General features: G+C 56.2%; 2 protein-coding genes across 5 annotated transcripts in view; one reads left to right on the plus strand and one right to left on the minus strand.

Annotated features, from left to right (window-relative positions):
- Nucleotides 1–1,309: 1,309 nt before the first annotated feature.
- Nucleotides 1,310–3,532, plus strand: CSF3 (colony stimulating factor 3; the record flags this gene model as incomplete). The annotated part of the gene is made up of 6 exons (XM_080826646.1): nucleotides 1,310–1,321; nucleotides 1,924–1,993; nucleotides 2,107–2,261; nucleotides 2,656–2,763; nucleotides 2,889–3,035; nucleotides 3,368–3,532. 6 exons carry the CDS (start codon nucleotides 1,310–1,312, stop codon nucleotides 3,530–3,532), a joined length of 657 nt encoding a protein of 218 aa, XP_080682772.1.
- A 2,261-nt stretch (nucleotides 3,533–5,793) lies between these two features.
- MED24 (mediator complex subunit 24) overlaps nucleotides 5,794–19,620 on the minus strand; it is a 33,811-nt gene continuing 19,984 nt past the window's right edge. For 3 of the 4 annotated variants that reach the window (XM_080825928.1, XM_080825927.1, XM_080825929.1), the window contains exons 5-26: nucleotides 19,496–19,569; nucleotides 18,900–19,132; nucleotides 17,148–17,259; nucleotides 16,840–16,990; nucleotides 16,415–16,528; nucleotides 15,815–15,862; nucleotides 15,326–15,408; nucleotides 14,974–15,060; nucleotides 14,411–14,522; nucleotides 13,787–13,929; nucleotides 13,106–13,143; nucleotides 12,585–12,667; nucleotides 12,102–12,280; nucleotides 11,885–11,984; nucleotides 11,392–11,567; nucleotides 8,998–9,262; nucleotides 8,571–8,752; nucleotides 8,324–8,414; nucleotides 7,896–7,995; nucleotides 6,959–7,039; nucleotides 6,472–6,620; nucleotides 5,794–6,314 (exon numbers count right to left, since the gene is read on the minus strand). In XM_080825928.1, the coding sequence (XP_080682054.1) occupies nucleotides 6,198–6,314; nucleotides 6,472–6,620; nucleotides 6,959–7,039; nucleotides 7,896–7,995; nucleotides 8,324–8,414; nucleotides 8,571–8,752; nucleotides 8,998–9,262; nucleotides 11,392–11,567; nucleotides 11,885–11,984; nucleotides 12,102–12,280; nucleotides 12,585–12,667; nucleotides 13,106–13,143; nucleotides 13,787–13,929; nucleotides 14,411–14,522; nucleotides 14,974–15,060; nucleotides 15,326–15,408; nucleotides 15,815–15,862; nucleotides 16,415–16,528; nucleotides 16,840–16,990; nucleotides 17,148–17,259; nucleotides 18,900–19,132; nucleotides 19,496–19,569 (2,718 nt within the window). In that variant the 3' untranslated portion in view covers nucleotides 5,794–6,197. Of the gene's footprint in view, nucleotides 6,315–6,471; nucleotides 6,621–6,958; nucleotides 7,040–7,895; nucleotides 7,996–8,323; nucleotides 8,415–8,570; nucleotides 8,753–8,997; nucleotides 9,263–11,391; nucleotides 11,568–11,884; nucleotides 11,985–12,101; nucleotides 12,281–12,584; nucleotides 12,668–13,105; nucleotides 13,144–13,786; nucleotides 13,930–14,410; nucleotides 14,523–14,973; nucleotides 15,061–15,325; nucleotides 15,409–15,814; nucleotides 15,863–16,414; nucleotides 16,529–16,839; nucleotides 16,991–17,147; nucleotides 17,260–18,697; nucleotides 18,755–18,899; nucleotides 19,133–19,495; nucleotides 19,570–19,620 lie in introns of all 4 variants that reach the window. The other variant, XM_080825930.1, reaches the window with a different exon arrangement.

The raw sequence follows: 19,620 nt of genomic DNA on the forward strand, positions 1-19,620 counted from the left end.
TTCCGTTGATAGGAAAACTCGCTGGCTGTGGCTTGCGCTCTCTGTCCCACTTCCAGCCCTTGAGACCAGGCAACAAGCCCTTCCTTCGCTCCCCCAGTCAGAACAGCCTGTTTTCTTCAAATTCTGATCCCGAGTCCTCTCACCATCCTGGCCACCTTTGTCAGAATTAACGTATTTTCTCAACCAAACGTCCTACGCACTTGGACTGTAGGTGAATTGATAAGAGTCTGGGTCTAGGTCTGCCAGGCCAAACACTGATTAAGGGATTTAATGGTGAAAAGGCACCTGGGTGGATACATCGGTTGAGCATCCAACACTTGATTCATCTTCTGTAAAACGGGAAGTGGTCCCAGTACCTTCCTCATAGACTCGTTGGAAGTCATACACTCGATAATGTGTGGAGAGTGCTCAGCACAATGTCTGGGGCCAGCGGAGTCCTCTGGAGGTTCTTTGAGGGAGGGTGAAGGGACATGTTTGTGAAAGTGAATCCCCTGTGCTCCCGGAGAGCTGGACACAGAGCTGGCCTCAGTCCAGGCACGGTGGCCAGCATTCGTGAGGTGGAGTGGTTGGCCCCCCCCCTGCCCAGCCCACCCGGTGGGACAGGGGACCTGAGGCAAGACGAAAACAGATCAGCAGGTGAAGTCCCTGCCCTCTGTGGCCACCAGGGGGCACCCCTGCCCCAGAGATGGCCTCACCCAGGCAGACACACCCACTCCTTATCAAAAGGTGTCGGTTCCTTGGCTCCCGCTGAGGTAAATTGGGACGGAAAGTGACAGCCTTGGGTGTGGTCATCGGATTGCTAGGCAGGCCCAGTGGCCTGTAGGAAACCCTCAAGCCTGAGGCGAATTTCCAGGCTGTAACTCCTAAAATTGATTCTGCTCTCCTTGACCTTGGGCAAGGCACAGCCCTCTCTGGCTGGGTTCACCGGGTGTAGACCAGACTCCAAGACTCGCATGGTTCTAGGATTTGAGGCTGTTTGCAGTTTCTTCTTTCTCACCCCAGCCCTTCTCCACCTCAGGGCCGCACACACTCTGGCAAGCGGTCATCTTGGCCAGGGAAGCCACGTGTCACAGACCCTCCCCCAGCTCCTAAGTGCTGGGACACCATTGGAGGGAGGGGAACCCGGGAGGAGGAGGAAGGGCAAGGTCAGGTGAACCAAGAGACCCAGAGCCTCAAGGGTCTTGCTTCATTTGGGACAGACATCCGGTTTCCTCTGGTTTCTGCCAGGATTCCGGGGGCTTAAAGGAATGAGTCACGGGGGGGATTGGGGAGTTCCCAGCTAACCAGTTCAAGACAGGAACCTGGGACGATGCCCATCAATGTATGGGGTGGAGACAGGAGGCAAGACCCCAGTGTCCCTACCTCAGGCCCCTGGCCCCTCAGGAGGGGACTTGGGAAGGCAGCCTTCTGGGAGCTTGGGGGGTAGAAATGGGGGCAACTAGCTTCTTCCCTCTCCGAATTCGGGGTCTAGGGAGCAGGTAGTTTGGGAGTCCCAAGGGAGAGTGCAAGGGGGCTGCTCCCCCTCCTCTGGCCAGGAGGGAAGGAGGGAGGGGCCGCTTGGAGGCGGGCCTCCTACCGGGTCAGGCTGACCAGCCTTCAGTCTCCACCACCGCTGTATCAGCAGGCGCAGCCTCCCTCAGCAGTTCTGATCAAATACCCTGGGGCAATTTCGGGCCTGGGTGGGGCTGAGGGGGAGGAAGAGCATTTGAGGGGGACCAGACGTCAAAGAAAGAGCAGGGATTCCACAATTTCACAAAACTTTCGCAAACAGCTTCTTGTCCCAGCCCCCCTGCATTGTCCTGGACACCAAATTTGCATAAATCCTGGGAAGTTATTACTAAGCCTCAGTCGTGGCACCAGGTAATTTCCTCCCAGGCCTCATGGGCTCCTGTATAAAGGCCCTGTGCAGCCGGTCCCTGCCAGAGCCCAGCACCCGCAGACCCACCCAGACCTTTGGCTGAGCCTGCTACCCAGAGCCCCATGAAGCTGACCGGTGAGTGTCCAGGCCACTGGAATGGGGGGGGGGAGCTGGAGTGGCAGAGGGGCTGGGGGGCCCCGGGTGGAAGCGGACCACCTGTCTCCTGAGCCCCTCTTGTCTGCTCTCAGCCCTGCAGCTGCTACTGTGGTATGAGGCACTCTGGCTGGTTCGAGCAGCAGCCCCCCTGGGCCCTACCAGCTCCCTGCCCCAGAGCTTCCTGCTGAAGAGCTTAGAGCAAATGAGGAAGGTGCAGGCTGACAGCACCATGCTGCAGGAGAGGCTGGTGAGTGAGAGGCGCTGAGGGGACGAGGGGATGTGGATGCTGGGAGAGGGCCAGTGGAGGAAAGAAGAGGGCATAGCTGCAGGGAGGGAGGAAGGGGGGAGGGCTGAAGGGAGGGGAAGGGAATGGGGAGAAGACATCGTCAGGGAGGGGCATGGCAAAGTAAAGACCCCAGGGGAAGGGGAAGAGAACCAGGAGCGTGGAGCCGAGGAAGGCTGGCTGGGAAGTGTCTCAGGGACAGTGCCGGGATGGATCACCATGGAGGGCAGAATGGGGCTGAGCGGCCTGGCAGGACTGGGAGGGAGGGGAAGACCTTGGAGAAACAAGAAGGACTTTGGAAACAGGAGCAGCCGGGCCCCATCAGGTCCCCCTCACACAGCATCCTTCCTCTCCCCAGTGCACCACCCACAAGCTGTGCCACCCCGAGGAGCTGGTGCTTCTCGGACACGCTTTGGGCATCCCCCACCCTCCCCTGAGTGGCTGCTCCAGCCAGGCCCTGCAGCTGGTGAGTTTCTGGAGGGGAGAGGGAGTGGAAGGGAGGGAAGAACGGTCTGGAAGTCTCTCTGGACCTCCAGGCCTTGAAAGGAGCCCCCGGGCAGCACCCCCTAACTCCACCACTCTGTCCCCCAGACCGGCTGCCTGCGTCAACTCCACAGCGGCCTGGTCCTCTACCAGGGCCTCCTGCAGGCTCTGACAGGGCTACCCCCTGAGCTCACCCCTGCCCTGGAAACGCTGCAGCTGGACATCGGCGACTTCGCCATCAACCTCTGGCGGGAGGTGAGCCTCACTGGGAGCCACAAGTGTTGGGGGCCTGGACTGAGCTGGTCCCCAGAGATCAGGCTGCAAGTCTGAGGATCCCAGTTCTTTAGGGCCGTGGGAGGCTTCTCAGGGTGAGAGACCTCCCACTCCAGGCCCCTCTTGCTGCCAGCCCTTCCCACTCTCCCTAGATGAGGGTGGGAGCCAGACCCTGATGTAGACCTGGGTTCGAGGCCAGCCTCCACCATTCACCCATCAACCATGTGGTCTGATCCTGCACACCCCCGCAGCCCTTCGCATTTCCTTAGTTAATCATGCCCACTCACCTGATCTCCTCTCCCCCCTCTCCACAGATGGAAGAGCTGGGGGTGGCCCCAGCAGTGCCACCCACCCAGGGCGCCATGCCAGCCTTCACCTCGGCCTTCCAGCGCCGGGCCGGAGGGGTCCTGGTGGCCTCCGACCTGCAGAGCTTCCTGGAGCTGGCCTACCGTGCTCTGCGCTCCTTTGCCAAACCCTGAGCAAAACCCTCCCCAACCCGTGTATTTATCTTTATTTAATATTTATGCTTATTTAAATCTAATATTTAAAGACAAGAAAAAGCAGGAAGGAGCCCCGGACTCTTGGGTCCTTCCTGCTGTCTCTGAGTTCCGTTCTCCTGCTTGTAGCAGGGACAAAAGCCCCTGTCTTCCTGTCCCCTGGACTGGGAGGTAGCTAGGTAAATACCACGTATTGACTCCTGTGACTGCTCCCTGGCCTGGCTCCATGGTGGGCACTGGGAAGAACCCCAGTGAACTCCTTACCCCAAGGGTACCCACCTTAAGACCCCTGGGAGCATCAGGAAGTCTCCCATGTGGGAGACAAGAAAACCCTGTTTAATATTTAAACAGCAGTGTTCCCCTCCTGGGTTCCCCCTCACTCTGGCCTCACCAGCTCAGCTTGCACATGCCTGGTGGGCCAGATCTTGCTTCTCCTCCTGTCTGTCCCCTTCCCCACGGGCATTAGGTCCCGCAGGAGGCGGCCAGAGCGGGAAGGTTTGACCCTGGGGTCCCACGACTTTGCTGGGGAATCTAGTTTTTAAGATGTTTTCGGTAACATTTTGACTTCCTGTATGGGGAACCTGGGCATCGCTGCCGTTCCTCAGCTTTCTAGATGCCCTAGAGCGACAATGACAGGCTCCTGACACCTACCCCACCCTCACCAGGGTCAGGATTCTGATCCTTCAAGGGCTGGGCAGAAGCTCCTGTATTGGCCTTGCTGGAGGGGGTGGTGGGACTGGGAGTGTTGGAGGGGAAGATGTGGAAGGTTATGCGACGGGGTATGTAAGAGGAATGCTCAGCTCCTTACCCTCCACCTCTGCCCCCACTTTCTCACTGTAGCCAAACTCTGATAATAAAATATCTTGTTTGTCTCCAGTAAATGCCTTTCCTCCTTCTTGAGTCCAGCTGGTGCCCAGCCAGGGGTGGGGGAGCGGGGAGTCGAATGGTGAATGAGGCCAGAGGGACGGAAAGAGGTGGTGCAGGGAGGAAGGAGGCAGTCCTCTAGCTCATCAACACTCACGCCCTTAGCACGGGTTTCTCTTGTACCTACTCTGCACACTGGGCTAAGTGCTAGGGACACCAAAGTGGACAAGGCAGGCGAGGTCCCTGCCCTCACCGAGACACAGCCTAGTGGGAAGACGGAGGTGGATGGGCCACCATACTGGGAGAGGAGAACAATGTGGGGTTAGGGGTGGGGGTGGGGGTGTCTTAGGAGTCCACACGCAGAGAGACACCGAAGCAAGGGGGATTTAATATCTGCCATCTCCCATAAACTCCAGCCCATCTGCACTCACACTTGCCCATGGAGATAGAATGAGAAGTGCCCTTTACAGATCAGGAGCTGAGTTCAAAATGCCAACTTAGGTCAGCACTCAAATTCCCAGCCCTGCACTTGTCTCCCTCAAGCTCTGCCTCTGATGAGGCGGGGAGCAACAGCAACCTCAGGCTGGCCACCGCTCTCCCGCTGGTCTGGGCCTCAGGGGCGGAGCCTGAGCTCCCAGGGCCGGCAGACAGGGGCGGGTGAGAGAGAAGCAGAGTTCGAAGGGCTGCTTCACACCACAGGCCGGAAGTACTCCTCTCCATGTCCTCAGCCAAAGATGCACCTGTAGCTCCAGGGTGCCTCCACCAGACCCGGGAAAGTCCAGATGGCCCGCCGGTCCCCAGTCCAGCATCTCAAGGCTTCCCCTGGGCTCCTCAGGCCCTCCCACTTCCCCCCTCCATCTGGCTCCTTAGAGAGGAAGGTCTGGCTGAGAGGACTAGAATCCCCAGCTGCGTGGCTCAGAGCACCCCCCCACCCCAGGTTCTGAAGAAGCTGGGGCTTGGAGATGTGTGAAGACAAGCAAGGGTTAAACCAATCCTGCCCCTCATCTCCCAGTCCTCTTCTGGAGAGAGACAGGTCAGACTGGGCCAGTCAGGCTCTGGGTGGGGTTGGGTCTAGTGGGAGAGCGTCAGAAGGACAGGACACCCTACCCCAGCACCAGCAGGGCCTTTCGCCAAAACCTCTCCCTTCTCGGAGTCAAGTCTGATTTGGGGGTGTGGGGGTAGGTGGCGCGCGCGTGTTGAGCCCTTTTTGCCTGGTGCAGGTCTGAGGGGAAGCGCTTTCCCTGCTGAGTGGACAGACACAGGAACCTGAGCTCCGCCCTCCTCAGCCACAGGACTGAGCCTCTTCCTCAGCCAAGCATACGAGCTTCCAAAGAGAAGACATTCCCTGCCTCCATGGGACTCGGGCTCTGACACCACTTGGGACTCACACAGGGACCCACAAAGATCTTTATTTACAAATGAGCTGAGAGAAACTTCCCTCATGTGTTACAAAAATATAAATATACACACACTGCACCTGCAAAGTTCCCAGAGGTACATCTACTGTCGGAAGGGGGAGGGGTGTGGGGTGCTGAGGGCCCCGGGCTAACAGCCAGGCTGCACACAGTCCTTAGGTGCTGGCAGCAGGAAGAGGAAATTATGAAAGAAACTGGGAGACGTCTTAGAGGTCAGATGTCAGGATAGGGGAATGATCTGGAAATGACATAGGGCTCTTACATCACGTGGATATGAGCAATGCTGTCTCATCTTTCCTCACTGTTCCCTCGTGAGGCGCCTGGGGCTGTGGTCCCCCACGCGGCCCCTGCAGCCACCCCCAAGCCTGTCAGAGTGCAGCAATGGCCTTGGCAGCCACCTGGCGGCCCAGGGACAGGCTGAGGTCCGTGATGGCCAGAACCACCTTGGGGCTGGACATGGCTGACACCTTCACCAGTTCCGATACCTGCCGCAGACAGACAAATGGCCGCTTGCAGGGGCTGCCTGCTGGGGGCCGCCAGGTCCCGGGAGGAAGGAGGCCCTCCTACTCGGAGGGCTGCCCCCGCAGCCAGACCCCGCTAGGACCTGCCACCCCCACCTGAGCCTGGGGGCGAAGCACTCACAGTGGTGAAGGGCATGAACTGCAGGATGCTGCCTCGGCTGCCCTGCTCCAGGCAATCCACACACTCCTCCATGAACCACTGCACAAACTGAGTGTGCGGGCCGGCGGTCCGTGAGCCCAGGATGGACGAGATGAGCAGGAAGAGGTTGGCTGCGCAGAAGCAGAACGGGGCGAGAGGGAGCACTCTGTGAGAAGGGTCTGAGAAGACGTTAGGCTGGGAAGTGGTGGCACCGAAAAGCGAAAAGAAAGAAGCCCTTAGAGTGTCCCTCAAATTGGGGGGGGGGGGTCAAAAAGAGGAAGTGTGAAAGGAAAGCAAGTAGGGGTGGGGAGAGGGACCCAACTGGAGCCTGGGGGCGACAGGAAAGCCACTGGCTGGAGAGATGGAGGAAAGAGACAGGGACACTAACAGGTGAAGGGGCACCAGGAGGTCCTCCTCCGGCTGGCAAGGCCTCTCCGCCCCCTGGGCTGGAGGGCAGTGGGGGACTCACCCAGGACTCGGTTCAGCGGGTCTCTCATGTTAACCGTGTGCAGCTGGGAGGCTGACAGGGAGCTGCTCATGGAGCGGTCGGCTGTGGGGTCAAGCGGAGGGAGCCTGAGGCAAAGGTCCCCTACCTTCAAAACCCTTCCCAGGGGACGCCCTCACCCGATCTAGACGCCCTCCCAGATCTAGAGTCACAGAGATCTCAGTGAGAGATGAGAGAGAACACTTGGTGAGCACTGCCAGGCGCCAATCAACGGGCTACACACAGATCAGGCTGCACAACCCTCACACCCCGACTTCAGAGACAAACAAACCGAGACTCGGATTTGCTGAGTAATCAGCGAAAGGTCATAAGGTCTGTGGGTGCCAGACATAGCATCTCTCCTCTATTCAACAGCACAGCTGGCACCTTAATGCCTAAAAGGCCTTAGAGAAACTTCTAGACTCAAGAGAAATTTCTGGAAAAGGAAAAATTAAATGCCACAGAAGAAGCCCTTGGCAGGGAGAGGTAATGACAGCAAGGGGAGCCAGAGGTGCTCTTTAAGCAGGAAGAGTGGGGAGCAGTTCCAGCCCCCAGCCTCAGGGCCTGTTTCAGGGAAAGGAAGGCCAGAGCTGGTGAGTCAAAGGCACAGACTGTGCCCGAGGTAGTGAACTCACTTGTGGTGAGTAAAGGGGAGGGAAGGGACAATGGTGTGTCCGGGGCTGGGCTGTGGTCTGGACAGAAGAGCTTCAGTCTTTGGGGGGAGGTCCCCAGCAACCTCTCTAGTCTCTCCGCAGGCAGAAAACAGAGCAGCAGTGGTGGGGAGGAAATGGGACAAACTCCCAGCGCACTCTCTCCAACCAGCAAAGATGCCGGTGGCCAGATTCTGTACCAAGCAGCTCTCCCAGGCAGGAGTGAGTTCCCGGGAAAGGAGGAGCCCACCCAGCCCAGTCCACATGCTCACTGGGACTCGAGAGGATGTTGGCATCTTCCTCATTGGAGCTCAGCAGTCGCATCAGCTTTGAGGGCTGCATGTCATCCAAGGGGAAGAGACTGATATAATCCTGGAGAGCAAGAGAGTCACTATTACCCACCCCTGGGCGCCCAAATCGCCCATTATCAGGGAGGAGAGCTGGAGCTCAGACGGGAGTGGGGAAGAGTCAGCTTCCCACAGGTCTCAGCTGGCATCTCCAGTAAGCCCAGCTTCCCCCACTCACCCACAACCCCAGTGAGAGACCCCCTCACACAGTCACCCCTGGAGATGCTCAGCCAGGGGAGCCCCAACACAGCCAACCAGGGGCGGGGCCACTGCCTGGGAAGGAGTCTCTGACCCCAAAAGCCTCAGGAAATGTCTGCTGAGCACATGAACAAGTGAACGGAGGGGTCCCCTACCTCGATGTCTTCACGGTGTCTCTTCTTTTGGCGGGAGGACGCCTGTCCCTTATGGGAGGAATAGGAACTGAGGGCACACCAGACGGCTAGCCTGGCAAAGGGTTCCAGGGAAAAAAGGTAAAGTCAGAGGGCCCCAGAGAGGCCCTGGATGACAGGGCGTCCCCACAGCCCAGCCTCCCCGGGAGGCCCAAGGTGAGGGGCAGCCAGCTGTGTGCCCTGGGGACCCGAGGCTCCGAGAGAACCCTACTTGGCCAGCGCGGTGCCGGGGGGGTCCATGAGGCTGTGCCACTTGGAAGAATCGGTGAGCAGCCCCGGCAGGATGTGGCCCAGCAGGACCAGGGTCACCTGCTGCATGTCCAGACAGAAGATAGAGTAGAGCAGCTCCACTGCTCGCAGCGTGTGCTCCTTCCGCGTCTCCTTCAGCAGCTCCTGGACGGCAGGGCGGGGCGATTCAGGAGCTGAGGGCTCCTGCCGCGGGCTTCCCGGGGCTCCATCCCTCACTCTGAACAACCTCTGGCCAGCGCTCGTGGGGCAGGCGGCTCCCCTCGGAGTCCAGGAGCCCCGAGACCGAGCCCCACAGACCAGGGTAGGGGTATTTTTTCAGCTGTCTCCCTGAGTCTGAGGAGACCCACTCCCCCAGCCTGGGTCCGGGTGGGGGTCTGGCCCCCAGGTACCTTAATCAGGTTGTTGCAGAACCAGTAGACGCCTCCCATGTGCAGCAGGGTGTCAAAGATGTGGATGGAGCGGCTGTCCACCCACCCCTTCTCCAGCACCTTGGCGAATATGTCTGTCAGCACCTCCTTGATGGGTCGCTTGGGGGGCAGCAGGTTCCAGTAGGGCATTGTGTCCACACCCGTGGACGGGAACTTGATCTGGGTGGCCGTCTGCTGCAGCACGTCAGCACACATGTGCTCCAGGATCGAGCTCATGATCACCACCCTAGGGGATGGGGAGAGGACCTGACGTTCGGGTTCAGGCCACACCAGGTTCAAGAGTGCAGCAAACAGGGGCGCGTGGGTGGCTCAGTGGGTTAAAGCCTTTGCCTTTCAGCTCAGGTCATGATCTCAGGGTCCTGGGATCGAGCCCCGCATTGGGCTCTCTGCTCAGCAGGGAATCTGCTTTCTCCTCTCTCTCTGCCTGCTTCTCTGCCTACTTGTGATTTCTGTCAAATAAATAAATAAAATCTTTAAAAAAAAAAAAAAAGTGCAGCAAACACCCAGGTCAGACCTTTCCCAGGACTCGAGTTACGGAAATATTCCTGGGGAATTAACCCCGTTCTTCGCAGAGGGAGGAAACAAAAGGAAGTCACAAGACCCTAGCAGATCTGACCCTACCAGTCCTGCTTCTGGCAGGCCTCTCACCTGCTGGGCACAAAGCCTAAGCCGAGGAAGCAGTCTGCTCTCCTCCCCTAGGTTATATATATATACATATATATATATGTTCATATTTTCTCTCTCACTGTCTCCAACTTTCCCCCATCCCCCAGACCTGAGCCCTGCCAATCCCTGGACATAAATAAATATAATCACTTCCCTCTGGGCTGAGTGCTGGGGGGGGTCCCCGCCCAGACCTGGCCTCCTCCCAAAGTAAACTGTTACTTCCAGGACAGGGGCCCAAGGGCTGCCCCACAAGACTCTTCCCGGCCTTTGATAGCTGGGCAAATAGAAGCGTATATCCAGGAATTTCCTCACGAACAGTCTTTGACTGAGTTAGCACTCAGATCCGGGTGTGAGTGCTCACTGTTCCTGGAACGCTGGGTGGCTCTGGGAAAGCTGCTGTGACTTTCAGCGCCGCTTTTTCCACCTGCACGAGTACCCACAGATTCCCCACTATTCCTCACCCCGGGAGGAGTCAGGGAGCTTAGCACGGGTTGTCATAGCCAACCCTCTGTTACTTGTGGGATGAAGGATTTGAGGAAAGAAGGGAGAAGGAGGTGAGGAAAACGGTCACAGCCTAACGGACCCTCTCCAACCATATCTTAGCACGATGGCTAAGGCATCGTGCTAAGATATGGTTCTCCCCTCTAAGGCACCTCGATGGCTACCCAGTGCGTCCTCTGGCCTAGTTCACTGGTCGTGCGCATGCCCACTGCACGGCAGCGCTATTCACAGCAGCCAAGAGGGAGAAACCACCCAAGTGTCCATCCACCGAGGAATGGATAATGTGGCGCATATGTACAATGGAGTATTATTCTGAAGGGGATTCTGACCCAGGCTACGACATGGATGAACCCTGGGAACATCGTGCGAAGTGAAACACATCAGGCACAGAAAGACAAACACTATAGGATTCCACTTGCGTGGGCTACCTAAAGCAGTCAAATTCACAGAAGCAGAAAGTAGAATGGTGGTTACCAGAAGCTAAGGGAGGGGGAAAAAACGGGTGAGTTGTTACTTAATAGGTACAAAGTCTCAGATTTACAAAATGGAAAGGTTCTGGAGATCTGTTTCACAATGAAGTGAATACCTCATGCTGCTGAACTATATACTGAACTGATAGTAATAGCTATATATATATATATTTTTTTTTACCAGAATTTTAAAAAGAAAATTAATGGACAGGGGAACGAACCAATACCATTGAACTCAACACAGATGAAGCCGCCAGGGAGGTCTGCCAAGCCTCTGAAAAGCTAAGGCAGCAAAATGTCACAAAAGAGAGGCAGGCGGGAAGATGACGAGGGTGGGTTAGGCCCCTGGGTAATAGTTCTATGGATGGGTTCCTATTGCCTAGACCAAGCCACAGTGAAGACAACCACTCTGTTCTCCTGGTAAGCTAGTTCTCCGGAACTTGGGCTCTCTGAATCCAGAGATTCAGAGAATCATGGCGATTTCGGGTCTGTGCTTCTGGGACACAGCAGGTGTTGGGTCATAAACATTCCTGGCACAAAGACATACACTCAGTTTTGCCGAGTCAGTGCGTGAACATGGAAATGAGACTGCGAGTGAGTGAGCAAGCGGCACGTTTGGGGACATTAAGAGCAGAGGGGGATACTGGTTACTGGAGGTGCTGCCTTCTCACGGCAGACCGACAGCAGTCCAAGAGGGAGGGCACGCGGGGCTACTGACCTCTCATTGTAGAACTGCAGCGTGTTCTCACTGTACAGCGGCCCTGCCAGCTGGCGGATCATCTGCAGCGACTTCTCGCGCTCATCCAGCCCCAGCATCCGCACATGGGCCACAAGCCAAGCCACAGCACACACTGCCAGACTGCACACCTTCCCCTTGATGTTATCTGTGATTTTCTAGGGGAGGGGAAGGGGTGACTGAGGCCACTATCGCCCCCTCCCTGACCATCACTTTCCCCGGCCTCCATGGGGCAGCTAAGTTTAGCAGGTGGAGTCCTGGACCGCATCCCCCACCTCTTCTCACCACAAATATGCTCTTCCCCAAGTTACCTGGGTGGGAGGGAGTAGCTAAGCCTATGATTATAAGGAAGATCAACATCCAAGCATGAGCTCTTAGATTTAAGGGTCTTCTTGTTCTTATAAAGTGTACCAAGCTATCGAACACTGGCTCTGTGTTCAGGGAAGAGAGAAGGCTGCTGGAAAGGTGGGGCTACCTGGATGGACTCGAAGGCCAGTACCCCATTCTCCCAGGCATTGAGGATCTCCAAGATGGCTGCTGAAATGCTGAGACAGGCTTCGTGCCACTTCATCTGCCTACGAGGGGGTGGGGGGTGGGAGAAAAATCACCAAGGGGGAGTGTGGGATGGGCTGAGCGAGAGGGTCTTAGCCTGCCCCCACCGCCACCCTTGGAGCGGGCACCCGGCCACTGACACCAGCTTCATCTCCGAGGAGTTGTTGAGCAAGGCCACCAAGGACTCCACTTTGGTGGAGTCAGGCCAGAAGCAGGGGTGGTCAGGGTTCAGGATTTTGCCCTCCTCGGGCATGCAAGTCTGCATCCACGTCTCAAAGAAGGGCACCTGTGCTCCTGTGCTTGACTCGGACAAAATCACCTAGGAAAGGAAGGGAGCGTCAGCAGCCACTGCCTTTACTTTCCAGCTTGAAGACCTAAAGACAAACTGGTCAAAGGGAGAAAGATGGGGGCTATGCTGCCACCTAGTGGTAAGTGTGGATGTGACCCATGGGGCACCCATGGACCTGCCAGCGGTGGGGGCACCATCGTTCTGCAGCCAGACTAAGTAGCTTGGGAGACCAGGGTGGGGGTGGGGGTGTGTGCGTCAAGTTATTGGTCATTTCCTTCCCCTTCTTTCCACCCCTAATCCTGGTACCCCTAACCCTGAATGGTCTCTCACTCACCTCTGAACCATAGGTCTGAGCCACGTGGCACAACATGAGGAAGGAGATGTCGAAGAGCAAGGCGCGAACGGAGGCTGCTTTGGCTACGGAGAACAAGAAGGCTGACCCCACGGCCCCGAACAGGGCCCAGAACCCTGGTCTGAATCGGGAGGGGATCAGGATTTGCCTCAAGGAAGGTCAGTGACCAAGTGGCTCCTTCAAAGCTCTGAAGCTCAGAATCCTTTTCTTGAGTCTCGATTAGAACATCATCCCTTCCTTGGAATCAAAGACTCCTGATACCCTCCTTCCCAGTAGCCAACCAAATCATAAAGGGGGAGGGCAAGAGACAGAGGTGGTTTTGGAAGAATCCTTTTCTCAGCATTCCCCTCTTTCAAGGCTCCCCAAAAGCTTCAGTCAGTCATTGCTCGGGGGGAGAAAACAGCCTACCCAGGAGGAGCAATGGCCCTTCTGCCCTCCCCTGTTTTCTCCCCCCACCACCCCTCCCACAGTGCTGAGTCTGGGGGTGCACAGAGCTGACTTACCGAGTTCTTCATTGCCGTGTGTTGTGAATTCATTCAAACTGGGGGAGGAAAAAAGGTCACAGCAAGCAGGGCAAGGGGTCAGGGGACTATACCTGTCCAGAAAGGCAGTCACTAGAGTCTGAATTCGGGGTTAAATTTTAAAAGAACACCACTGCTACACAGAAAAGAACACTGTTTTTAAAAGATTTCCAAGGCAGGGCACCTGGCTGGCTCGGTCAGTAGAGTATGTTACTCTTGATCTCAGGGCTATGAGTTTGAGCCCCATGATGGGTGTAGATATTACTTTAAAATCTTAATAAATATATATATATATATACATTCCAAGGCCCAGAGAATGGCTCACTGGATGGAACAAAGTTCTATATATCAAATTCTAGGTCAAACAAAAAAGTCAACAGTGTTTGAGAGCCCCTTATTAACAACTGGGCGCACCCAAATCCCTCCACATCCACCATTCAATGCCTCTCATCTCATCAAACACCTCCACTTCATGCTCAGCTGCAAAGAAAAAAGGGCTTGACATCCAGGGACCTGGCCCTTCCCCCAGCGTCTCCAAGTGGGATGCTCTGGCTTGCTCGGGGCATCTCCAGGGAGACCCAGACCCAGTGCCTTGCCCCTATTCTGCTACCTCCTCCTTCAGGCCTGCTTCCCTGACCCTGGCCAGGGCTCAGACTTCCTTACTTGATGAATTTCCGGGCAAAGGATTTAAGCTTCCCAGTGGCAGCGGCAGCAGCCAGCAGCAGATCCAGACTCTTTCCAGACAGCATGTGGCCCAGGACTCCTAACAGGCCCTCTGGGGACTTGGAGTGGTCTGCATCCATCGTCTGGGGACATGACAGGAAATAAAGTCCTAAAGAACTGAAGACCTCCCCAGATACAGCCTAACCGCAGCTTCCCTCTCTGCATGTCTCCATTAAATGGCATACCACAACCTGCAATTCATTATACATCTTTCTGACTCCAATCTGGAAAACCATTCCCCAAATCTATCCTCGCTCTCTGATCCATCCTTCTCAACTAAACTGCGATCGCGGCAGTGAGGGTGGGGAAGGTGAGAGTCTCCACTGCTTCTGCGGGAGCAGGTCAAAGGCCCTACCACAGGGCCTGCCTTCCAAGTAATGCTCAACAAACATGAGTTTTCAATGGCGGCTTCCCTGCCTTGCCTGTTTCTCTACTTCCAAAGTAACTACATATAAAAGCCAGAAGACAGAGAGCTCTATGGCCTGGGTTTATTTCTCTGAAAGTAGAGCCAAAAGACGAAAAAAGGAAGAGATGAGCCTAGAGGCAAGGGAAGGGCACACGCACCTTGAGGATATTTGTGACAGTGGGCTCTGCCCGGAGGATGAGCCCAGGATTGGGCTGGATGTTGGCATTTTCTCCTGATTTCAGCTGGGGTGCATGCTCCCGGTCTGCTGCACTGTGGCCACGAGCCGTTGGCCAAGAGAAGAGAAAAGACACAGAGATTAGTTCCTGATGTGCTCCCTGGTCCGGCTCCAGAAGCAGAGGCCAGGGAAGGAAGGTTGGGTGCACAAGAGAACCTCTGGGTTTGGGGTGATGTTTATGAAAGCACACCCACTGTTCCAACTGCTTCAGTCTGTCACTGATCATTACCTCAATTTTGAAAGTCCACTTGAGATTAAAGGAAGATTTAGGATTTTTACTTTGCTCACAAAAGAGGGTGGGAATTCAAGTGTAGCACCCAAGGGTGCAGAACCCTGGTGGACAGAAACCAGTGTCTGCTGTTCCTGGTAACCCTAGGCATGGCCCCAGGCACCTGGACAGGGGGGAAGGCACCCAGCGGTCCACACCAGACTCGAGGGAAGGAGGGCAAGCAGCGCCTCGGCCAGCCCGAGGGAGCTCACGCTTACCGCTTGGCCATAAGGTTGGTCACACTGGCTTCAGACAGAAGCCCCTGCTTGCTACATTCTTGGAGTAGGAATTTTGTACAGTCACAGCTGTGAGGGAAAAAGATAATGAGCGGTCGGGACACACGGCAGGGATTCCTGAGGGGTGGAACAATAGGCCCCTGCCTGGTGTCCTCCCTCCTTCGGGACTAAGAATGCTTTGAGTGCCTGAGGGATGGGAGATGGGCTGCTGCCTCCTGCCCCTCCCAAGGGGAATGAACCAGGTGCCAGTCTGCTGAGGGCTGTCTAGCACAGAGGAGCAGGGGGAGAGCCCAGAGCACCTTCCAGTGAGAGCAGGTGAGCAGGTGAGTCATACTTGCAGCGCTGATCAGCTTTGTCCAGCAAGGGTGTGAGCTTCAGCAAGAACTCGAAAGCACAGCTGACGTCCTCGGTAAAGTCCTGTGAAGAGCCAGGAGCTGCCATGTGGCTTCTAGGCCCTCTGCTCCACCCACAGCTTGTGATGCAGGCTCACGGGGACACCCCGCTGGATATAAAGCGCGACAAGCCGGTCACAGCCACCACCGGCTTGCAGTGACAGGACGAGGAGGAGTGTAGAGGACCTGTGCTCTATGCTGGCCCTGGGCACCCGGGGCACCTCACGTCCCATGTGGCCTAGCCGCCTCCATGTGGAAAGCGGGGGCGCGCATGGACGCACACAGACGCTCAGGCGCGCTCACGCCTCCAGCCTGCCCCCGGATGCAAGGACACCAATTGGACACTTCCCTTGACCCTGTTTCTCCTGTGCCCTTGTGGAAAGAAGGATTCACCAACTCCCACGCTCCCCCATCTCATTTCTCCAACTTACCTTGTCCCCGTGACAGTATTTCTTTAACTTCACCAACACCTGTGGGATCTAGAGAGTGAGGCAAGAGAAGAAACAGGAAGATCGATTTCTTCTCTTTCCCCCAAAACTGAAGGTGTCCCCTCCATCTCCCTGCTCCGAGCAGAGAGACAGGAACCCTTCCACCCCAGAAAGGAAAGCACTCTGAGGGCCAAATCAAAATCAGAAAGCTGGCAGGCCTCCAAGTGTCCGGCGCCCAATGCCTACAGGTTACAGGGACCCCTCACTTCTGCTCATTCCACAAGCAATCGCCATAAGCCCTGGGAACCCTGATTCAAGGACCGGGGCCACTTCTCTTGGCCCGTAACTGCCCTGTGCCAGTCTGGCTGATGACAGAGCTAAACGGCACCTGTGTGCTCAGAAATGGCAGGCGCCTGCCAAGTCGGCTAAATATAGCACTGGGACTTTCAGAGAAAAGACTCGATGGGAACTTGCGCTGGGGGACCTGGCAGGTGGCGGACAATGCCAGTGGGGAGAAATGCAGGACAAAGATCCTGGGTGTCGCTGCTTTTCCTGAGAACCATTTCTAGACTGGGCGCTCTGTTGCTCCCATGTCCCAGGTACCTTGAGGAAGGTGAAAGCTGTCCACTTGAGCTCCTCTGTACCCTCGGGAGACTCGATGAGCCCCACGAAGCAAGCCTTCCAGATTTCCAGGACAAAAAGTGGGGTGGGAATATGCTGTGGGATGATGCGAGAGTGAAGCCTAAGAGGGCGCCCATCCCCCTTCATCTTCTGAAGACCCCAGGGTTGGGGCAAGGTGGGGGCTGGTCAGGTGAGCTCAGAGGCCATGCAGGACAGGTGCTGCCCCACTCCAGGGTGAGGAGCAGGGATGTCATGTGAAATGCCAGCACCATGCACGACAGGGATCTGCTTTCCACCGTGAGTCAGGAGAAACCCCCTTTCTCCTAGGAAGTACCAGAAGACTCCTCCCCAGAGCCCCACGTGGCCAGCCCACCATGTGGAGAGAGCAGCAGCTCTGGGCCACCCACCTGCATGCGCTTCACCATCATCAGCTGTTCCACCAGGGGCTGTGTCTCGCCTGTCAGGTTCATGGTGCCCTCGAGCAGGACCACCGCGTGGACTGTGGGGTAGCCCGTCTTGTGCAGCTGCTCTGAGTGTACAGCCAGCATCGTGGGGATGCTGAAGGGAACAGATACACAGGGCACAGTGTAGGGAGCCAGGAAGAGGTAGAGGGTAGGTGAGAGCAGAGGGGTGGAGGCCAGGGGCCACAACTCCCCACCCACACCCAGGGCCTTTCCTCTCTCCCTCCACCCCGATGAGCCTGGAAGCCCGGTACCTCCTAATGAGTGTGCCACACTGCTCAGCCTGGCTCCGGAGCTGGGGGTTGCTGAGACTGGCCAGGATCTCCCCAAGCTTCAAGAGAGAATGCTCAATGGCAGTCCAGGAGGCTGGTGGAGGAAAGGCAGACCCACGATGGGAAACAGAGGAGAGGAAGACACTGGCCCTGAGCTCCTCAACTTTGGCCCCCTGGGCCCTCAAAACCACATACGGAGGCTTCCCCTGAGGACGACATGGAGGCCAGGGGCCTGAGGGCAGCATGCAGTTTCTAGAAGGGAGGTGAGCACCAACAGTAAAGACCCTAGAAACCATCCCCAGAGGCCTGCCTTCTAGCGGGGGATGCACGCGGCCGAACTGAGAGCCTAGGTACGGCCTAACATAGGCAGTGGCAGAGAGAGGCACAGTGGAGTTCCAGTGGCTGGAAAAGGAGGTGGCCCCAAATCGCATCAGGAGTGGCCACCCTTGCAAGTGGGCCCCACTTTCTACTGCCGTTGAGCTAGATCCCTAACCAGCCTCCTGGGCTCCCCCCTGCCTCATCCTGCCGAGGCTTCTGCTCTCACTGCCCAGCCCCTCTACAGGTGCCCCCGCCTGGCTCATCACCACCTCTCAAACTCACTCTCCTCAAGCCTTTGTTCAAGCCCAGATCCTTCGACAACTCACCTAGCTGGTCCAACCCACTGACCTCTCCTCCCAAATGCTTGAGCTCATGGTCTATACCGCATTACTTCACACTTAATTATATGTCACGAGTCCTAGTTACAACTCCAAGGGTTAAATGATGGATACTGGCACCAACTAGCCCGTTAGCCTCCATGTAGCATGGGGAAACAAAAAGGTAAGACCTGAGATCCATTAAAATTAAGTTCAATATTCATTTGCTTTTCAAGCCACTAAACATTTGTCAAGGGCTCAAGATAGGTAAGACACTGTCAACACAGCCCGTTTTCATGGAGGGGTCATCTCTCTGGACTTTCTGACAGGCAATAAAACACACTTTGAGAACCAACAAATATATGAATCCTAATAATAAATTCTCTAAACAGGTCCTGAAGACCTGGGTGTAACCCATTCTAGCATTCTTGTTACTGGAGAATAAGAGATCCTTAGGTGGTCTCAACCCACTACAAGACTGTGGCCTTGGGCCCCACATCCAGAAACACCAAAGTCTCCCCTCCCACCAGGTGATCTGTCTCCTCTCAGGCTCTGGAGGGTTCCATTATTTTACATCTGCACTTGAGTCAAGAGGTGCAAGATCCAACAGGCCTGAGAGCAGACAGGTACCGTGTTTAAAGGGCCATGTTAGGCAACACTCAAACACAAGAGTCATGTGCTTTCAGATGAGTAGTGTGGAGACAAACACAAGGATGGATGGTGTGCTTCTCTCGTCCTCTAATTTCTTCCATGTATATTACATACTGGCCTTGCTCCCCACTAGCATGTATGCTTGTTGAGGGCAGGGACCCTGCCACATGCTCCTTTGGTAGCCCCCCACCCCCCGCCCCCAGCACCTGGCACAGTGCTGGGCATACAATAATGCTCAGTAAATACCTGTTGGTTGATTGGCTCGGGTGCCACCCTGCCCAAGTCCCTGGGATGTATGCAATGCTTATGGGGAGAAAAAAAAGGAAGTGGGATGATTTCAGATCCTCCTGGAAAGAAGTGGGATGGCATCCTGCCTCTCCCCTCTCAATTAAAGAACCAGCTATGGGAACAGTGGCAGGTGGGGCTCAGGGGAACCAAGGGGACATACAGGCCTCCTCTAGTTTGGCGATGTGGAGCAGGGCCCGGTTCTTGGTGCTGCTGAGGGTCTTCTCCAGGCGCAGCAGGCACATGGCAAGCTGCTTCTCCCCCGCAGCTGGATTGCCGGCCTCCAGCCCCTCCCGGAGCCGCTCTGCAGAGGCTGCAGTGCAGCGCAGCAGCCAGTGGAGGGCGCTGAGAAGGGCCCGGCACAGCCCGATGCACTCCTCAGCTTTGCCATGACAGCTACCGGGAAAGGACGCAAAATCTGTCTTGGCTCCAAAGGCTGAAATATGACCCACACCAATGTTCCCCAGAGTGCCTGGCACACCCCTACTAGGGAAGAGGGCTGGGAAGCTAGCAAAGTTCTAGGGAAGACAGCCCTGTCGGCTTCCCCAGGACAAGATCTCAAATGAGCGGCTCCAAAGAAAGAAAAGGCCTTTTGTCCTAGGGCAAAAGGAGCAGTAGTAGAAAAGGAGCAGGATGGGTAGGTGCGGATGGGCAAGTGGGAAGAAGTGCGGGACCCCATCAAGCTGGTGTCAGTCTGTGGGCTAGGAACTTCTCCCTGACACTAAGATAATGCTGGAAGATTCTGAGCCCGGCTGTTACCTCAGTCGGTCACAAAACATGTCCATGATATCCAGCAAAGCCTGGACACACAAGTCCCGGGAAAAGTCATCAAACTGTGGAAAGAACAGCAACAATGCTACAGAACATCCCAGTCAACCCTGGTC

Source organism: Martes martes (assembly GCF_963455335.1).
Source record: "Martes martes genome assembly, chromosome: 16".
Classification (NCBI taxonomy): Eukaryota; Metazoa; Chordata; class Mammalia; order Carnivora; family Mustelidae; genus Martes; species Martes martes.